The following is a 20,992-nucleotide window of genomic DNA, read 5'->3' on the forward strand; positions in this document are numbered from 1 at the left end:
AGGCCTCTGTTTTCTTTCAAATATATACTAAAAACGATCAAACTGCGGTTATTTTTGCTGATATGAATCAGGCATTGCCAGTTTTGCATTTCAGCTGTCGGGCCCAGGTTTAGTTTTCGCTCTGCTAACTCTCGAAACAAAGAAAGCTATTTAAGAAGGCGTAAGCGTGTGATTAGCTAAACGATCTTAACCTAGAAGCTTCGCATTACTTGACAGCGAACAATGCCCGTCGGCTAATATGTCTAAGTTACTTACAATAAACATCGCATATCAATTTCAGCCAAAACAAGAATTTAACCGCATTGGACGTGCTGTAGTCTGCAGTCAAGTCTAACAATTGATTCACCAGCGCGGTACTGTTAAATTTTTAAAAGCTAAACGATTTTATTTAAAGCTAAACGTTTAGCTGCATTTTCGTTATTTAAACATTTACAATAAAAAATAAATAAAAACAAAATGTTATAAAGTTATATTGTATAAAACTTCGATAAACATCTATATTTCTGAACAACGTAAAAAAAACGCACGATATTTTTAAAAGAGATGGTAAAGAAACAATTTTAAAAAGCCCTACAATTGTTTTTATTATTGGACTTTATTAGAAACTAGTACATCAGCTTGCACTGCGTTTATTCGAAAATATAAATCTTGCGGATTTTTCTGCAAAAAATTAACAATTTTGTTATTTTTTAGACAAATATACAGGTTTAATGTTAGAATCTTTTAAAGGACTAAGCCTTCTTAATCGTTTGGTAAATTAAGTTGAAAAATAAAACATCTGCTAAGAAATTAAAATTTAATAAAAACACGTTTAATAATTGTAAGTAAAACAAAACACCTACCATGAAAAGTTCATATAATTGTTCACCCATGCTGTATTTCACTGATTCATTTACAGCGGGAAAAACACGAATGAAATACTGAAACAAGAAAATAATCTTTTTATTGAATCAATTGAAATCTTTTTATTGAATCAATTGAAATAAAACCGAAAGCGTGGTATAGTGGTAAGAACACTTGCTACACCACTATGGGGTCGTGGGTTTAATTCCAACTGTTCTCATGCTGTAGCGCCCTTGAGTAAGGCGATATAAACGGTAAAAACTCCAGTTAAGCAAGCACTTAAATTTTGCCTATACCAACTAAAATATTATTTTTTTAAAACAATCAGCCTAAACGACTTTTTTTATATAAATTTCTGAATATTACTGATGTAGTGATAACGTATGGCCATCCCTGAGCTAATTAGTTTTTAAGATCAGCAGAACAAAGTACAGCAGCGGGAATCTAACCCAGGCGCTTATGTACGACGCCGGCGTAACTAACAATACAATTAAAAAAATAAAAAATTTACTTCTAAAGTCAACGCGGATTGTCGCTGGCTATCGGCAAAGTCGACGTTGCCCATCGCATACAAGAGTTGTTGAATGACTTTGATTTTCAGCAGCATCGACGCAATTTGGGAGGAGTCACGTGACAAAACGCCGATCGCTTTGGCCGCCGCAGCCTGTTTAATAAACGAGGGTAGTGGTCCTGTATGAATAAAATAAAAACATTTTCGACAGATTCTTGAGTAAAGGGGACAAAAGTATTTTTAGGTTTACCCAGACGCAGTTAAAAGTATATCTGCTAGTTATTCTATAAACGGATAATATTAATGCTTAGCAACTGGAAGCTAAGTTTTTTATTAAAACGTTAAATAAGATCCAGTCACAAATTAGGTTTTATATAATTTTTAAGCTACCACATTAATTGTTTATTAATTATAGCTATATGAACATCACGTTGTACTGTCTTTGGTTAAATCTTTTTAAATAAAACCCGTTATTTTTACCTACTTAATTACATGATAAGTAACTGATATTTTTAGTGTAATATTTTACCTGTTAAACCGGGTTGTTTTCTGGTAATTTCTTCTCTAGTGGGGTGCAGAGCTTTTACCAGACCCTCCAAAATTTGATCTTGAATATCGTAAGACATTAATTCTCGTATATATTCAACAGCTGAAAAAATAAACGATTTTTTGCAAATCCACGTTTGATAGATCTAAAATTTGTAGTTTTTGTTATATTTAGTAACAAAAAATGGAACATGGTGGCATAGTGTGGTAATTAAAAAACTTTTTTGCAAGGTCTTAAGTTTAATTCCCACTGCTTTCAAGTTGAAAACAATGCAATATAATCAATATCATATAAAATTGCTAAAAAAACTTAAGTTTGAGTCAAAATAACAAATAAGACTTTCTGTTTAGGCAGAAAATGTCTTTTCACATAAAAATAAATATTATTAAAAATAATATCTAAACACCAATTTTAATCGATTTTGCTGTATAAATTGCTGCAATTAATATTATAAAATTACCTTCATATTGTACCTCAAGATGTACTGTAGATAACAAATTTAACAAGGGCTCAACAAGGCTCGTATTAGCTACCTTGACAATAGGTTGAACTATTCTAAAAAATATATTTCAAAAATAAATAATTTTTTCACTTTGATATAATAAGTAAACCTTAAGTTGAAAATGTGTATTTAGTAATTTTATTTCTTAAATACAAAATAACTAGAATTTGTATACCCTTTATTTTTACTTTAACATTTCTTTAGATTAGAAATTTGATCTTTTCATACTGGGGGAAATAACTTAAAATAAACCAATTGACTTGCCTTAAATTTTGAAGTGCCATCTGTTGTGCCTTAGGTGAAGTAGAAGGTAGAAGAGCGATCAATCCTTTATAAACTTGAGTTTCATATTTAGGATTTCCTTGTGCCAATAACTGATAAATAACAAAACAACATTGTTCGAAAAAAATCATAATGACTCAGTAAACGCTACAGCCAAAAGTATAGTAATTTGTTATGGGTATTTTATTGCACATGAATACTATTTGATAAAACTAGATTAAAAATAGTTCTTTTATTGACCTGTAAAAGTATTCTTGAATTGTCTTGGGTATTTTCTAGTTTCGATTTGGCCAGGCATTCAGCTGCAGCTCTAATACCTTAGTATTACAACGAAATGGACAAATATTTAGAGACAGATATTTTATATACTAAAACAAAATTTATACACACACAACATACATGGTATAAAAAAAGCCTTTGGTAATACCCCTTTTATTATAGCTACAAAATTGTTATTAACCTCCACTTTCGCAAATCAGTTCTTTATACTGTCTTCCCGTTGAAGCAATAGCTATCAAAAGTTTTAGGGCTTCCGTTTTATTATCTTCGGGTGATTGTTTTAGGCCGACAATTTCGAGAAGGGTTAAAACACCCCCTACTTCTAGAAATTCAGCCATGAAATGATGTCTAAACAAAAACATTTTGTAAAAATACAATTTTTAAAGATTTTGTTTATCCTTATTTTCGATGTAAAAGGTTGACTTTACAGCTCACAATCGATGTAACATACTTGTGGTCTGATGTAGTAGTGGTGGTTAAAACACTTTGCTACACTACATAAAAGGTAACTAATGTTACTCTAATTATAGGCTTAAATTGGCTTTTACACATTAAGGATGAAAAAAAAACTTTTATAACCCCAACAAAACTAGCTTTAAATTGCATTTGTAAAAGAAATATATTCATTGATTATCCCCAGTCATTTCAGGTTAACTCCACTTATTTAAGCCCAATAAAAGTTAAAATAATCGATGAAGTGTTTACTTATAAACGTAAAAAAATGTTTTGCTTTATACAAACAAAAATGTGATTAAAACTTTACAAACTTACCCACTTGTTGCTGTTAAGAATATGTTAATAGCCTTTAACTGCAATCCAGTCGTTGAACCATTCATATATGTTAGTCTTAACCATGCTGTCAGTCTTATCAAAAACAAACTAGCCGCTTGACCAAACTCCTGTTCTAATTCTGGCCCTGTTTTTCCAACGTTATTGGCGATAAATTTACTTAATATTTCACTGCGTATTATGGAAGTCCCTTTATCCCATTTTAACAAAATAGCTTGAATTTTTGATACCGAAGTTTGTGTATGTGTCATTGTGTAAAAAAAGATATTAAAGTTGAGGCATTTAACCTAAAAGATCCAAAACAACTTTCATACTTAGATATAAAAATGGCACTAAATATTTTCGTTACAGCGAAAACCCGTCGCTATGTATACAATTAATATTATCCGCTAGTAACGCTCTTTAAAGTTTTTCTTTGCCAAAAATGTTATTATTTTATTTCACAGAATACATAAAGCTATGTAAATGGTTAAAAATACATATATTATAAATAAAAAATATAAAGTTATAACGTGCATAAATTTGTCCATAATGTCAAAAAACGAGATATGGCAGAAAGTCATTCTGAAACTAAAATTAACAAAAATATCAATATGATAAAAACATTAATTGTATTAATCAAATATTGAAAAATAATTTATAAAGAACTTAAAAAATTAATATGAAATATTAATATGATCATTTTAAAGGAATAATAAATTGCTGAAAATTGCAAATATTCTAAATTTTAGACATTAGTTGGACTTGGACTTCTTCATCAACAACTATAATTTCTTTCTTTTCCGAGTTCTTCACATTTTTTCCGCATAAGTCAGAAAACAGACTACATAAAAATAAAAACAATTTTTATAGTGTTTACTTTTATAGTTTTCAATAAACTAGACCACACTCTTAAACAGGATTATAAAAACACAAGTAAGCTAACTGTAAGTAGTAAAAAAACTATTAAAACAAATTAAATAGCTAGTAAAAGTACTAAAATAAAACAAAATGCTAAAAATCAAATGTTAAATTTGTGTGTTTATAAAGTTAATATTTTTATATATATTTTTAAAAAAATATCTTTAGTTTAGTTGTTAAAACCGAAATGTAAAATATTTTTTTATATTAATTTATTCTTGATGTAGGAAGATCGACTTCACGGTCTAAACATAGAGTAACATCCGTTACTTTGACCTAGACCCAAATTGCCTTTGACAGTTAAAATTTTAAATATTATTATTTCCTAATAATTAGGCTTTTGATTAAGTATTGAATCTGAAAAGAGTTTATTCCATTTATAGCGCCTTACTCAAGAACGCTACAACATAAGAGCAGTGGGAATGGCCCCAAATTCTTATATAGTGAATACAAGTGTTTTGACCACTACGCCACGCTGCCGGTTAAGTTTTATAAGTTTTTAAAGACCAGTAATATTATTTTTAACATACGCACCTGTAGCTTCCGATGTCATTAATCGTTTCTGGAATCGGTCTTTTATTTGTCTCCGGTAAAAACATTGTAATCAGACAGGAAAACAAACTCAGCATAAATATGATAAGATATGACAGATACCAAGTTTGTTCGCCTATGATCACGCAGAAAAAGTATAAGTAAGCTCATTGTAAAATTCAAACACAAAATTTATAAAAAAAAATTTAGGCAAATTTTCTTACAAATTATGCTAAAGTGTTTTAGTAGTTTTTAAAACCATAATTTTTAACAAACACTTAATCTTGTTAAGTCTTACCGAGGTATATAATAAACGGAGAAATAGCAGCTCCAATGCGGGCACACATAGAAGCCAGACCCATGGTCGTTGTTCGAATTGAGGTAGGAAAGAGTTCGGCACAGTAAATGTAAATAATTGCAAAGCATGCTGACACAAAGAATTTTCCAATCATACCGACCACAATAGAACTTGTTACGTCAACTGAAAATTAAAATCCAATTTTTGGTTTTATTTTATTAATGCTTAGATTGTATTTAGATCGCTAACATTTTCAAATTGGCATTTTTTGTGAATTAAGTCATTAATTTATACAAGTAATCTAAATTTAAATTCTGCGTTAAAAATATCTCTTTATTTTAACATCTTTAATCTAATTTGTTACATAAATCTTGGTGAGATTTATATAAAGTTATGGTAGGGCCGCCTACTCACAGAAAAATTTAAACTTTAATAGCTTTACAATATAAAAAAGTTAGAGTTACCTGCAGAAAGAAAGGGAATAGACAAACAAAAGCCCCCTGACAAGAACATGGTAAAAATAGTAATCGCTTTTCGACCAAAGAACTAAGATAAAATTTTAAATTAAGGCATGATTATGACTTATTTTGTTGCAATATATAAAATCTAAAACTACAGTTCCAAATTTAAAATCAAATGAAACAATATTAAGAATGATTTTATTTTTATTAATTTAACTAGTTCTAAACCACACTTTTCGCCATTTTATTTAAATGGGTTTACAATTAAATTTGTGCAATTTAAAGTATTGCACTTGATTTTAATTATAAATATACCTTCAGCGAAACAATAACGAAAGTGTAGGCTGGAATTTCAACTGCCGCAGCAACGAAACAATTCCAGTATGGATTCCCTCCCAAATTCGAAGTATTAAACGAAAGGCTGTAGTAAGTCAGCGAGGCTATAAACCTATAAGAATAATAGCAAACTTTGATATTTATATCCAGAGATAGATTTTAAATAAACAAAGATGTTTATAATGTTGCCTACCACGTGAAACACATATTTAACAAGCGAAACAGAACAGATTTGGTTGCGAATACTTTCCAGAACTTCTCAACAGTTTTATTTTCATGTTGTTCTGAGTCTTTAGACTCCTAAAAAATAAAAAAAAATTACCGCGAAATGTTACAATAACAAATTAAAAGGGCACGCCTTTTATATACAAAGTAACGAGCTCTTGTAAGTAGTTAATTTTGTGAATTTTGCCTTTTAATTGTGGTATTAGTGCATACTTTTCAAAACAATATCTCACGCTGTTTTGCTATACGCTGCATTAATTACAAAAATTAAATAAACAAAACTAAAACCAGTATTTTCGATGAAATTCTTACTCAAAAAACCCAATTAGATAGCTAATAACTTTTTACCCTATGTTAGCAATTATTTACCGCGTAAGCCAATTTACGAAATTGCTGATTATTGCACAAAGCTTCAATTAAACCTTTATATTTTCCAAGTAATTTTCCAATTCTGAGTTTAGGGTTCCATTAGCCTTAGCAATTTTCTTCATAACTATCCGAAATTGCACAAACCTTCCCCGGGAATAAAGCCAGCTTGGAGACTCAAGAATTAACCTACGAACATAAAAAGAAATGCTATGTACATATATTTATATAAGATCAAAAACTATTTTATTTTCCCCACCCAAACAACGACATTTTATTAAAATTAATGTCAAAATTTACGGTTTTCGATTAAAAGACACTACAGAAAACAAGTTAGGCAGTAAACGTATATATATAACACCAACACATATACACACCAGTAATACGGGATAAACGCTAAACCAGTTAATCCGCAGACTAAGTAAATAGTTCTCCAGTTTGAAATCATATAAGCAATCAAAGGGATAATCATGTAGCCCAATGCAAAGCCCCCGATTGTCAGAGTTCCAGTTACTACTCGATTAGTTGTGTCTATCGTCTCTGAAGCTACAGAATTATAAACATATAACATTTGTATGGGAATTTATAGCTATGTGATAACGGTTATATAACTTACCCAATACAAAAGCTACTGCAAAGTTGATAAAATTTGTCATTCCAGCAAAGAAGAACATAGCGGTAAACATTGCCGGTGAGTTCGCAAAGGAGCAAAGTATAAAGCACAAAAACATGGAATAGGTTCCAATTAGAAAAACAGGACGGCGCCCAAGACTAATAAAGGGCGACAAAAATATTAGTAATACGCCATTAAAACTTGTAGTAACTAAATCTTTGGCATACGCACCTTTCTTTTACATTGTAAATAAAAATATTTTAACTATGCTAAACACTTAATAAATGTAAACCTACTGGTCAGAGAGAATTCCACTGACGACTGAACCGACCATTACACCAATCATGAAGACCATTGTAATAACTGGTCGTACTGCGTCATTTTCACACACCAAATTCCACTAAAACGAAGGTTTCAATTTTATAAGACAATTTGGCCATTTGTTTTAAAAAAATTTTACTATTTTTAAACACCTTTAAATTCTAAATAAACTGGTTCGTATTTGTCATTTCTACAGTTTTTATAGAGTAAAACAAAAGGACATGCGTTTAATATCTTTGATTTGGTATGGCCTGCGTAAAGCGCTTTAAACGATATACTTAACAAGCAAAAAAAGCTTGTACGTTATTCTCTAGACAATACGATTAAGGAAATTTTAAAAGTACCAAGGCTAACTGGAGACTTGGCAATCAAATGTTACTCTATATTTAAAATTGTTGCAATTAGTTACAATATTTGGTATTAACAATTGGTCTTAAAATACCTCTGTCACAAAAGAGTTACGTCCCTCATCCATATCGTAAACCCAACCGTGTTGGCAAGAAACTGTAACGTTTGTTTGGTTAAACGATATAAATTGGTGACATCCATTTAATTTACCATCGCTGTTCAGTGGAATGTAATGTTGTAACGTCTACAACATAATTTAAATAGATTTAAATTCCCTCAAGTATAAATCAATACTAAACGTAAAAGACACGCAAAATAGTAGTGAATTTGTTTTTTTGGCAAACACGAACGTATAAATAAACATAATATAATATACGATTACGTGTTTTTTTTAATATATGAATAAAAGAAGAATGAGTAACATTGCAAAATTTGTTTTAAAAATAATGGTATCCTCGTGCAAGTTAAAAAAATTCCAACATAGTTAAAAAAGAAACCTGCAACCACGCTATCTTTAAACAGTGGAGAAAACAAAGCTTAATACAAAAAAAATATTAAACAAAAACATTTGTAATAACATTAAATAGAGTGCCACGTTTTTTGTACAAATTTCATTTACTTATTATTAATTTTGGTATAAAAAGTATTTTTTAATATTATTTTAAAATTAATCTTAAACAGAGAACAAAATATTTCATATTTATATTTAGTAACATACCGAATTCGTGTCATATTCTATACTTGAATTTTGTTCTGCAAAAATTTTTTATTTAAAAGTTATAAAAAGTTGTTTTGAACAGTTTCATAAACGAATAGAAAGTAAAAAGTTCGTCTAAAAAACATTTTTTATGATTGCTATTAAATATATATTTATGGCCGAGAAGCATACCGTTTAAAAAACAATATAAAAATTTATATCTGATCGCTATAACCAATATAAAAAAGAATTTAGATTTGTAATTTTAAAAATTCTCATAAATTGGATTCGTTTAATAATGATAAAGTTAGCCTATTCATGTAGTGGGTTTTATAGTTATTTGTTTATAACATTTAACTTGAAATAAAACACACGCCTAATCGTCATAAAGAATACAACGACAAATTTATGTGTTTTATGTTTTTCAAATTCGTACATTGATAATTTCAGTTGTATTTATGTTTAAAACGAAGTTTACATTAACGAAAACTTACCGCGATCTATGTCCGGAATTTTACATCGGTGCTGTGGTTTAAGGCCGGTAAATACCACAGAAAGTACTAAATAACCGTTAGGAATACTACTCAGAGTTAAAAGAAGGCATAAAATCTTCTGATATTTGCCGAAACTACCCACTTTTCTAAGTGCTTCTGCATAAGTCATGTTTTAAAGTCTAACTTATCAAATTCTATTCAACAATAAACATTTTTTAGTGCTATGATATAGATCAGTGGTCGGCAACCATACGCAGCACGTTACCGGGCCGTATTTTTTCCAGGTCAAATGCTTAGAAGAAACGTCTTTTCTTTTTAAATTGTAAGCTTATTTTGTAAAAAATTGTATTATTTTGTAAATTGTATCCGGTATATTTCCTTCTTTAAAAATGTATATTCAAATTATATTACAAAATGTGCTACATTTCCTTTATTAAAAACGTGTATTCAAGCCATATTCTATTTTCTAAACTAAATACAAGACACTAATTTATAAACCGACAATGCTGGCACAAACCTGCTAAAGTTATGCACAAAACAATTATTGCAACTTGCACTAATTACCTAAATTTAAAAAAAACACGATATAACATTCTACATACGGCTGCTGGCACACCCAATTAACGCTTTAATATTTAATAAGCATAAATAAACACTAGTAGCCTACTTTTAAACTCATTTTACAGGCTTTTTAATAAGTTGAACCTAAGACCAATTTCTGTTTAAAAGTTAACTTGATTTAAACCGCAATTTTTTAAATCAGCGTAGCGTGACCAAAACTGTTGTTCGCCAAAATCAATTCGCAGGCTATCCTTTTGGCGACAGTCGACAACTATTTTGCTGTAACAACAAATTTTTTTGCCAAGACTTTTTCTATATGACTTACTCTGCAAAACTTGATTTTCCATATTCTAACTAATAGTTAACGTTGTTTATAACCAAAATTTTTATTTTTTTGAATCAGATGATCGTTCATTAAAGTTTTTTAAAGTACTGGTAATGTAAGTATTACGCGATAATTGAAGTAATGTTAAGTTTCTATTTGATATAAATTAAACAAAATAGAGAAATCACTAAAAATTACTTATTTGAGTTTAAGTTTAATAAATATAGGTTTGGATTGTTTAATTCGGGTCGACTGAAAATGAGGGAATGGAAATTGAAGGAACGAAAAATGAAGGAACCGGAAAATGAAGGAACGGAAATTGACAGAAAGTGAAAAAAGGAGAGGCGGAATCTTAAAAAAATAAAACGCGGAAATTCTGTTGACTGTTTATTTGTATTTAAGTCAATATTATTTTAGAAATAAACGGGCATTTTATAGAAGAGAGTTAGGGTATGCTGGAGTAATAAAAATTAACTCATTATCGCTTATCAATTCTCGAATAAATTACAGTAATCCTAAATAAACAGTCAACGGTATTTCCGCGTTTTAGTATTGAAGATTCCGCCCTCTCCTTTTTTGCTTTCCTTCATTTTCCGGTTCCTTCATTTTCCGTTTCCTTCATTTTCCGTTCCTTCATTTTCCGGTTCCTTTATTTTCCGTTCCTTTATTTTCCGGTTCCTTCATTTTCCGTTCCTTCATTTTCCGGTTCCTTCATTTTTCGTTCCTTCATTTTCCGTTCCTTCAATTTCCATTCCCTCATTTTCAGTCGACCCAAATTCCGCGTTCCCGTTTGGATTGGTCAATTCTACATAATGACTCCTGGTTACCATCTGGCGGACAAGAAAAAAATGTAGATAATTTACAAAAGTTTTAAATTGTTAATTATTTAAAATCGTCAACCTTTTTTGCTCGGATTATATTAATAAGAAAAAAGGGTTCCACATATGCCATCTATTTACAGAAACTCACTCAAAATATTGTTAAAAATTTAGCACTTTTTTGAAAATAAATAAAGCCAAAGGTGGGCACCAAACCATTACCCCGCTAATCGTTGTTTAACAAAGTTAACTTTTGCGTCAAACAAAACTAACAGTTTATTTAAAAAAAATCCAAGTAAGAAGTATAAAAAATTGACCTAATAAAGCATGCCTGATCTGGACTCTATTAACAATTGAAACATTTACGTCACATCTAAGTTCAAGTGATTACATTTTTAAAACAACAACATCAACTCCTGTTAAGCCAATATCTTGGTACGATCTTTTGTTGCCACGCCTTTTTTTAATCAACTTAAAATAAAACTTTAACAACATTCTTCATTTAAATAAAACGTATTTCTACTGTTTATTTTAAAGTATGTTAAACACCAGAGCATGTGACAGTATTAACCAAATTAGTTTAAAATCTCACAATATAAAAATCTTGTTATCAATAATTTGATGTCTTTTGTTGTTCAACTAACCATCAAATTTTGCGGGTTTTTAACCAAACATGTTGACCACTAGTAGATTATATCATTGAATAAGAGTATCAGCGGCTTTAAAATCCGAGTAAAAATTATAGTTTTTTTTAAACATAAAATTCTGATAAAAATCCTAACTAAAAAACAAACGCTTTTTTATAAAGTTCAATCAATATTTAATTAAGGTTATTTAAAATTAAGTAGGTCTCTTATATTTATTTAAAAATAACAACATTCACGAACTTGGAATTTTACCATTTTATAAAAAACTAAGTATTTCGTTTAAAAAAGCAAAGATTTTAATCAATTTTAAGCGGAAAGAACAAAGCTTATATAATTAAGAATAAAAACGCAGTGGTGGTTTGTCTTTATGAGACTTGGTGGCGTAGGTTCGATTCCCACTGCTGCCTTGTAATTTAAAATATTACTAGAAGGAAATGCTCTTAAAGAATAAAACTGAGTCATATTAGTTATAAATAGGTTTCGATCCGGGGTTTTCATAAAATAGTCTGAAATATAATACACAACGCCACTTCAAAATATGGAAAAAAATGAATTGAAAATAGAAGCCTAACAAATTTATAATAATCAATAACTACGAGCTTACTAATATTTAAAATAAAGAAACAAGTAAAAATTAAAATAAAATACACAAAAGAATTTCGAAATTCCGATAAAAGAAAGGAACGGAGTCATATAAGTTATGAATAGGTTTCGATCCGGGGTTTTTATAAAATAAAATACACGATAGAATTTTAAAATTTTGAAAAAAAAAATTAATAATAGAAGGAAATGTAAACCTAAAATATTTAAAATAATCAATAACAGAAAACTTGCTAATGATTAAAAAAAAATTTACAAAAAATATCGAAATCTTTTGCAAAATTACTATCACACAAATTTTTACATGTATAACCCGAATAAAATCGGCGAAAAGTTTTTTGTTTTTTTAATTAAAATTCATGTAAACTGCTTGCGCGTTGTCTGCAAAAATAAATAAATAATTAAAAAAAATTATATATAAAAATAAACGCATCAAAATGTTAGTTTTAAATATAAATTTTTTGCGTAAAAAAAACGCGTTAAATGGCGTTTAATATCATAAAATATTACAAGAAAAAAAACGTTTTAAAAATATAATTTCAATGATTTTTTTTTAATTTTAGGAATGTTAATATAACAATAAATCCCTGTACGCTAAGATTAAGTAAACAAGTTTAATTAACAGGGCACCATGTTGTATGGTAATAGTTTTGATTTTTTGTAAACGCAAGTTGAACGAAATTTTTATTCTAAAAAACGGTACGCCAAAAATAAGAATGAATTTAGAGGGTAATAAATAAAATCGACAGCGTTATATGCACAGATTCCCGTCAACGCAAAGTTAAATTGCCGGTCTTAAGTTACAATACATTCTAAATTTTAAATAGTGAGCATTTAAGGTACATCAAGACGACCAGTATACTTATATAATATTTCAATTAATTAAAGAAATTGAAGTAGACTTACATGCAACAGCGTCTGTTCGAACATTTTGTGCTTGGGCTGTAAAGTTTAATTTAATTTATTAGGTGTTTTTTGTAATATAGTTATTAATTTTCGGTGTGGAAAGGTCGACTTTATGGCTTAAACACAGAGTAACATCAGTTACCTGACCCAGTCTTAGGCTGACTTTGCCAGTTTAAGATATTATAGATTATAATTGCCCACTAATTATAAGCTGCTAATTAAGTGTTGGCTCAGCAACGGTTTATATCGTTTATAGCCTCTTACTTAAAGGCGTTACAGCATGAAAGCAGTGGGGATCAAACCCAGGACCAAATTAAGTAAAGCTAAGTGTTCTAACCACAACACCATGCTGACTACAGTTAAAAATAATACAACTTTAAAGTTTTTAGTATAAACTTACCTGCAATAACAGGTTCATATAGGTCTTCTGGTCGAGCTGTAAAATTTAAATGGATTTTGTTTAATATAAAAATCAAATTTTTTTAACAAAGCATTTATAAACCATTTTACCCATTTAAGAATTTTAAAAAAAAACATTAAAAATACGCAAAACAGCATACGACAACGTCAAAAAAAGTGATTATTTGCGTACTTAATTATTAGAATTTTCTTTGTTCCGTGCTTGAAGCGTTTACGTTATTGATTAAAACGAACATTTTAATGTGTGTTTTTTTGGAACAATAAAGTTAAAACAACAACTCCTGTTTAAGCCAATATCTTGGTTCGAACTTTTAGTTTTTTAAACAACATAAATTTAAAAATAAACTATTTAAAAAAATAAACGCATCAAAATGTTAGTTTTAAATAAAACAACTTAATTAAGTTTGCAACTCTTCGCACAAGAAAAATGCGTTAGATGGCGGTTAATATTATAGAATATTATAAAAAAAAACGTTTTAAAAATATTATTTCAATGTTTTTTTTAAATTCTAAGTATGTTAATATAACAATAAAACCCTGTACCCTAACATTTGGTGAACAAGTTTAATTAACGAGGCACCATGTTGTATCTTATAGTTTTGATTATTCGTAAACACATATTAAACGAAATTTTTATTCTAAAAAACGGTACGCCAAAAAATAAGAATGAACTAAGAGGGTAATAAATAAAATCGACCGCGTTATATGCACAGATTCCCGCCAAAGTAAAATTACCGGTCTTAGGTTACAATGCATTATAAATCTAGTAGTTTGGCCTTAGTGTGGCTTGAACTCGAAACCTTTCAGCTTGTAGTTCAATACCATGAATACCACACTACCAAACAATTAAAATGTAAAATGTTACAATTAACATAGAACATTATTACCTGCAACAGCACCAGCATTTAAGTCTACCGACCGAGCTGCAAAAATAAGTTGAAAATTAGTTTAATTAAAAAAAAAAATTAATTTAGTTTAACTTAAATAATTATTTAACCCTTTAAATAGTTTATACACAAAAGATTTTACTGGCAAGGCTGTAAGATTAAAATAAAACTTGCAAAACAACAAAAATAGGTTGAAGTTACAAAAATTGCTAGGTTGAAGTAACAAAAGTTGCTTTATAATTAGGCTATAAAAATAAAACCTTACCAAGCAATTAAAATATTGCTTTAAACTTACATGAAACATTGTTTTTCAGTTTATAAAGTAGATAGAAGATGACAAGAAGAAAAAGTGCTGAGGTTGCCCATCCTAATATTAGAGGAATTTCCTTAATAAAAATAAATTTAGTAACTTTTATAATTAAAATTTGTTTAAAATTAATGCTTAAAAAATAACAAAAAAAGAATAAATGTGAAAAAACATTTAAAAAGTTTCTATGATAATCCTTACATTGGATTGTTGTTTTTGGGCTGTAGAAGATCCTGTTGTTAAAGTTAAAGCTGTTTTCGGTGTCATGGCATCATTTATTCTGGTTTTTGGTGCAATGGCATAATTTTTTTTAGTTTCTGTTGTTACAACCTTTGTTTGTTTCTTAACTGTAGTTGTAGTAGAAATAGTGGTTGTAGTCATAGCTGTACAATAACAAAAAATTAACAATTTATTTTTAAATGAATAGGAGAGTAAGTTTTATATTTTTATATTTTATTAAATTAACACCTAACATGTTTCTAGTATAATCAGTAAGCTTTAAAATTTAAATAAAATTTCACAGATTTTCAATTAAAAATATTAAAAAACTTGGATAAAAACAAATTAACAACTTAGAATTATTATATAAGTTACTTACATGCTGGTAAATCTCGTTGGCAAATATATCGGCGACTATATTCACATGGATCAGCATTCCATTTTGTATCTTTACCATGTAAAACAACACACTTCTCAGACAAAAGAAGAAAACTATAATTATTAGGTTCACCGTCAAACCAGTTGGATTGGGTAGCTAGCAAAATTGTGTTATCGCTCCACTTAAAAGAGGAATCATCATTAGAGGACTTTGTTCTTGTTAGACCAATCCAGTAAAAGTTGTTTTGTCCTATAACATTAAAGATAATATTTTTGTAACTAAATTATATTTTTAAAAGTTGTTTCAAATTAGTTTAATACAAATAACAATAAAATAAATATTTAAAATTTTTAAACCATACCTCCAAAAAAATACATTGTTTGATTAATAAAATCACGAATTTCCAGTGTCTTGGGAGTTGTCAACATTGAGTTCATTTCTGCACATCTTTTCACTGCTGTTGCATAGGTAACCCCAGTTAAACCAAACTCATATTCTACATTCTTATAAGAAAAGCAAAGACCTCCATTTATTACATTTATCAGACATTGTTGCCCATTTACAACATTTAAACTCAAAATCATCAAACTTAAAATCAACTTGTTCATTTTGCAACCAATCAGTTTGTTGTTTAAATAAAATGATTCAAAAATAATAAGCTTCAGTATTATATAGGGTAGACAGAATTTGTTAACTTCCTTGACATGAATTTATAATTTTGCTCTTTAAATAATTTTTAACAATTAAAATTAAAAAGTAATACAATAAGTTTAAAAGTTTGAAAGAGGGTAAGAACTTCCTGAATTGTTAAACACAATGAACACAAATTATGACATCATTATTGTATTAAAAATATATATGGGTTCAAATAGCTAACACAAATTAATTTATAAATAATGTTTTTTTATTTTACTTTATCAATTATTATTTGTTAAATAATATTAAAAAAAATTTAAAGTTACCTTTTGGTGCCAAATTTCTAATTTAATATCCTATCTCCAACTTTCTGTTACTTTATTTTATATAAATAAAACTCTTAGGAGTTGAAATTTGGTAGGAGTTGAAATAATTGTAAGTGGGATATGCCACATTAAGAGTGCCGCGAAACAGAAAAACATCAGAGATCTTCACATACCATCTGTACCATACATAAATTTCAATACTAATCTCCAAAAAAATCCTGAAGAATGTGAATTATAACTTAACATATTAATTTTTTCTTAGTGAAACATTTAAGTTTAGCAATGCAAGCAGTGCTTTATTTCTTTATGTGTGCCGCGACAATTCCAGTTTACCAGCAGCGTCATGTAGTGGTAAGAACACTTGCTACACCAAATGCGGTCTTGGTTACAATCCCGTCTGCTTCCATGCTGTAGCGCCCTTAAGTAAGGCGCTATAAACTCAAGCTGGGCCAGCACTTAATCAGCAGCATTAGTATTGGGCAATTTTAAATAATAATATCCCAAACTGTCAAAAGCAAGTCAAGATTAGGTCGGGGTAACAGTTGTTAACACTGGTTTAGAGAGTATTCAATGCAATGTTGAAATTTTTGTTTATTGAAAAGACTAACTAACAGGCAGACAGGCTTGCCAGTTGTTTTTGCTAGTTTCGATATCCTTAAATTGCTAGTAGGTATATGAGACCGTATTAAGCACATTGTTAAAAAGCGCAATAATGTGGAAGCAGATAAAAAGTTGAACCCAAAATTCCACGTAATTATGCTTCGAACTCATAATAACTGAAGACATTCCCTTTTTTATTAAGTAAAAAAACTAGCTTTAAAAAATCGCACGTGGGTTTTGTATTAGAGGAAAAGTTATAACTAAACGTGGCCAAGTTGTGGTAAAAATTCGAGGAACGTAAATTTGTAGCGCATTTATTAAATCTTAAAATATTAAAACAATAAAAACAAAACCAATGTATATATTTTCAATAGAAGTTTTTATGATATTTATTATAAGAACGTTGAAAATAAGTACGAATAAAAGGAATAGTTAAAACTAGTATTGCACTCTTATACACAAAAACACAATATTAAAACAACCTAAAAAATTAAATAAAAACAAAAATAAATGATAAAAAAGATGAACGTAAAAAGACACAAATAAATATGGTTTTAAATAAAAATTGCTTTTTTGTTTAATTAAATTCAATATAAAAATGACACAAGAAAAAGTATATTTGTTAAAAATTTTTGTATTTATAAACTTTACTCAATTTTTTAAGATTATCCATAATTAGAAAGTCATTGAGTTTTAGTATTAAAGATTTTTCGTAGCTAATTTTGGCTTCTTTGTAAATGCAAGATGGCCCACAAGTCCATATGCGACAACAAGCTAAAGAATTAAATAAAAATTTTAGTTGTTAATAAAAAAAAATATAAATACTATATACTTAACTGTTATAATAAAACATACAAGTTTATATGTTTAAAGTTTAAATCAAATTGAATCTCAATTAAAGCTCTTAAAAAACACAAGCTGAATTACTAGTGCACAAGCTGAATTACTGAATTACTAGTAAACTTTTTATCCCTTAAAATGTTAATTTTAGTAGTTTAACTTCATTTTGGTTTTATTTTTGTACATACTCTATAATAATGTTTAGTTTTTCCATGTAAATTAGCTTGCCTGTAAGCAGTTGCTGCTTTAAACATCGTATCATAACTGATTTCATAAACATTTTTCTCAATGTATTTACTTGGCATTTTTATATTCTTTTATTAAAATCAGAAAATCACCTAGTTATATAAAAAATTATTTTAAGCAAAAAATTTCAAAACAAGTAAAAAAAATATTCTTGAAAAAATTATACACCGACACCATTATTATATATATAAAAAAACTATTTAAATGTTATACTTGTAATTTAATTAACACCTTGGTTTGCCTTTTTTCTTAAAAATATTACTAAGCCTATCTAGCGAAACAAAATTGCGTCTGCGCTCACTAAATTTAATTTTAACAGCCTGATTGTTTTTTAAGCCATTCTAGCGTTATGCCTAGGTTTGTTTTGGCAAACATAATACACGTCCTCTTTTTCAATAAATTAATTTACACAAAAGCTACTACAAAATATTTAACTAGTTGTAGTCTGGTAGTTATTACTAACAACAAGTTATTATATTTATTTAACACATAAAAATACAAAAGAGGTAATTTTGCGTTTAAATTGTCAAAAAAACTCAAATAACGCCGGGTTTGGTGACCATGCCATAATATACTATAATATCTTTGCGTAAACATTATTACCTTGGGCATGTTTCGAATCATTAAATTGATTTTGTCATTTTTTCCGTCGCATTGTTGTAATATTAATTGTATATCATATTTATTATTTACTTTCATCAATGTGCGAAAAACTAGAATAAAAAAAACGCTAAAAAGGAGCGTATACAATTTTAAAAGTCAGGCCCGAAATTTACATCAAAGCTTTGCTTTAATGACGCCTTTTTAAATGTAAAGTTAATGTATCATTTCTAGCAAATCTACAGTTGCATAATTTGCAAGCGAACGGTTTGATATTAGTATGAAGCGATTTAGTATGACGTGTTAAATGACCATTTGTTGTGAACCTTTTAGAACAAGTCTGGCACGCGTAAGGTTTGTCACTACTTTCATGGTATATCATAAAATGTTGTTTCAGGAGCTCTTTTGTAGAAAACGATTTTTTACAAATTAAACAATGTTGTAACATTTCGCTGTTAGGCCTTTTCAGGTAGGGTTTAGTATATAGAGCAACAACTGGGGTTTTTGTTTTTGGGAGAATTTTTCTCTTTTTTCTGGACCTATTTTCGCTTGAAGTGGCTAAAAGGCGTTTTCCATCACCATCACATGGCTCCATAATCTGCAAATTATCTTCCATTACCTGAATTTCAACTGTTTCTTGAATTATAGTTTCCATTTCAGATTTACCATCTAAATATTCTGCGTTTTCAATACCCATAGAAGTATAGTTTGTTTTTTCTTTTAGATCAGTTTTTGTAAAATTATTTTCTAGCATTTTATGGTTGGTTGCATTTTCTTTTGTTTGAGGGTTTTGGTTTTGCAAATTTTTGTTATTGCAAAATTGTTCTAGAAGCTGGGTTCTTAATTTAGAGATTTCTTTTTTAAAATCGGATCGCATTCCCCTAATTTCTTCAAGAATCAATACTCCAATTAATTCAGGTGACAAATTTATATCATCAGTCATTTTTACACTCAAGTATTTAACAAATTTTTACACTTAATTTAAAAGTAATTAAAAAAGTACTGTAAATAAAAATAATCACTATTTAAATAAAAAAAGAATAAATAAATTGTTTTAAAAATATAACTGTTATTCACCTAATAATTTTGTAAGACCAAAAAGAACCAAAAAAGAAAACGAAAATCCATTCAAAATATACTGTTTAAAGTAATAAATAAGTCAACATAAAAGTAGGTCTTACCCATTCTTGTTAAATCACAACAAATTGTTTAAAGGTAGCTTGTATAAACAATAATTTAATAAAAAAGAACTAACATGATAATAAAGCCACTATTTAGTTGGGAAACCACAAATTTTAATTGCAAAAAATTCAAATTCTATGTAAGACAAAATGTTAACTCATTGAGGTTAAGGATTGTTGTAAATGTTCATTATATTTTATCGTACAGCTGTAAAAATGACTTGTCAATTGTTCCCGACGAATAAAACCCTTCTTGCAGAAATTGCATTCAAATGGTTTTTGTCCTGAATGAGTAAGTACATGTCGCTTAAGATCAAAGCCCCGTGTAAATGATTTTTCACATATACTGCATTGGTATTTTCTTTTCTTAACATTTAAATTACTTTTATTTGTGCGACTATTCAACGGGCTGCTATTTTTTAATCGACTTTTGTGTAAAATTTTTGTCCTTACTTTATTTTTGTTTGATTTTATAGCGGAATTGCGAAGTTTATTGTGTTTGTATAAATTGGTTGAACCACTTGATAAATCAACTGAAACTATGTTATCAGATGGTTGCACTTGCTCATTTGGAACTTCTGTTATTTTGATTTCAGGTAAGCTAAAAGTTTCCATTATGTAGGGTGAAAATTCTTCCTGCTTTACACTGTCAATGTCATTTTCTAACTTAGACTTTTCATTTTCCAAGTCTAACTCAGGGTATGTCAATAAGTTAGTATTTTCATCGAAAAAATCAGTGTTGGAATTTAATTTGGATGATGCATTCTCATTATCACCATTAGTTTCAGTGTCAACAGAAAATGATAATTCCCCCGAATCATTTTTATTCTTTTTATTTTCATTTTGACTTGCGAGTTGTTCTTTTAAAATGGTTATTTGTTGTTTAAGATCTATTCGTATGCCTTTGATTTCCTCCAATATTAAAAGGGCAATCATTTTTAACGAAATTGAATCTTCATTATTCATTTTAAAATTTAAGATGTTTACAAAAAAAATTTTCTGTAAAAAAATTTTTTTAAAAAACTCTTTATATTACAATAAAAAATAAATATCTAAAAGAGAACTGAATAATAACTTTATTTAGTTATCTTAGACATTAGTAAAATTAAATAAGAAATTTAAAATTAATTACTGTGATATACATACACTAG

At 28.6% G+C, this 20,992-nt stretch overlaps 5 protein-coding genes across 8 annotated transcripts; all 5 read right to left on the reverse strand.

Annotated features, from left to right (window-relative positions):
- Positions 1–468: 468 nt before the first annotated feature.
- Positions 469–4,072, reverse strand: LOC145745553 (armadillo-like helical domain containing protein 1). The gene is made up of 9 exons (XM_082563666.1): positions 3,736–4,072; positions 3,146–3,312; positions 2,926–3,002; positions 2,668–2,777; positions 2,362–2,456; positions 1,884–2,003; positions 1,355–1,533; positions 843–920; positions 469–660 (listed from the first exon to the last, which is right to left on the reverse strand). Exons 1-9 carry the CDS (start codon positions 4,002–4,004, stop codon positions 586–588), a joined length of 1,170 nt encoding a protein of 389 aa, XP_082419792.1. The 5' UTR covers positions 4,005–4,072; the 3' UTR covers positions 469–585.
- A 401-nt stretch (positions 4,073–4,473) lies between these two features.
- Positions 4,474–9,512, reverse strand: LOC145745183 (solute carrier family 22 member 4-like). Its single transcript, XM_082563188.1, has 13 exons — positions 9,344–9,512; positions 8,871–8,905; positions 8,247–8,396; positions 7,780–7,883; positions 7,487–7,641; positions 7,248–7,416; positions 6,927–7,059; positions 6,473–6,579; positions 6,259–6,391; positions 5,947–6,028; positions 5,483–5,665; positions 5,188–5,320; positions 4,474–4,576 (listed from the first exon to the last, which is right to left on the reverse strand). Exons 1-13 carry the CDS (start codon positions 9,510–9,512, stop codon positions 4,474–4,476), a joined length of 1,656 nt encoding a protein of 551 aa, XP_082419314.1.
- Positions 9,513–10,304: 792 nt separating this feature from the next.
- LOC145745492 (uncharacterized) lies at positions 10,305–16,473 on the reverse strand. 4 transcript variants are annotated; one of them, XM_082563584.1, is made up of 9 exons: positions 16,375–16,473; positions 15,774–15,915; positions 15,413–15,661; positions 15,016–15,197; positions 14,803–14,893; positions 14,508–14,543; positions 13,601–13,636; positions 13,201–13,236; positions 10,305–11,059 (listed from the first exon to the last, which is right to left on the reverse strand). In XM_082563584.1, exons 2-9 carry the CDS (start codon positions 15,847–15,849, stop codon positions 10,992–10,994), a joined length of 774 nt encoding a protein of 257 aa, XP_082419710.1. In that variant the 5' UTR covers positions 15,850–15,915; positions 16,375–16,473; the 3' UTR covers positions 10,305–10,991. The 4 variants fall into 4 exon arrangements, with proteins under 4 accessions (XP_082419710.1, XP_082419711.1, XP_082419708.1 ...); XM_082563585.1 differs by having other exon boundaries at positions 15,774–15,869; positions 16,375–16,444; XM_082563582.1 differs by lacking the exon at positions 16,375–16,473 and having other exon boundaries at positions 15,774–16,035.
- A 2,139-nt stretch (positions 16,474–18,612) lies between these two features.
- On the reverse strand, positions 18,613–19,713 carry LOC145745476 (uncharacterized). The gene has a single exon (XM_082563565.1). It carries the CDS (start codon positions 19,601–19,603, stop codon positions 18,851–18,853), a length of 753 nt encoding a protein of 250 aa, XP_082419691.1. The 5' UTR covers positions 19,604–19,713; the 3' UTR covers positions 18,613–18,850.
- Positions 19,714–19,743: 30 nt separating this feature from the next.
- LOC145745474 (uncharacterized) lies at positions 19,744–20,832 on the reverse strand. Its single transcript, XM_082563563.1, has one exon. It carries the CDS (start codon positions 20,805–20,807, stop codon positions 19,995–19,997), a length of 813 nt encoding a protein of 270 aa, XP_082419689.1. The 5' UTR covers positions 20,808–20,832; the 3' UTR covers positions 19,744–19,994.
- Positions 20,833–20,992: the final 160 nt, after the last annotated feature.

Source organism: Corella eumyota, chromosome 3, assembly GCF_963082875.1.
Source record: "Corella eumyota chromosome 3, kaCorEumy4.1, whole genome shotgun sequence".
NCBI classification, from domain to species: domain Eukaryota; kingdom Metazoa; phylum Chordata; class Ascidiacea; order Phlebobranchia; family Corellidae; genus Corella; species Corella eumyota.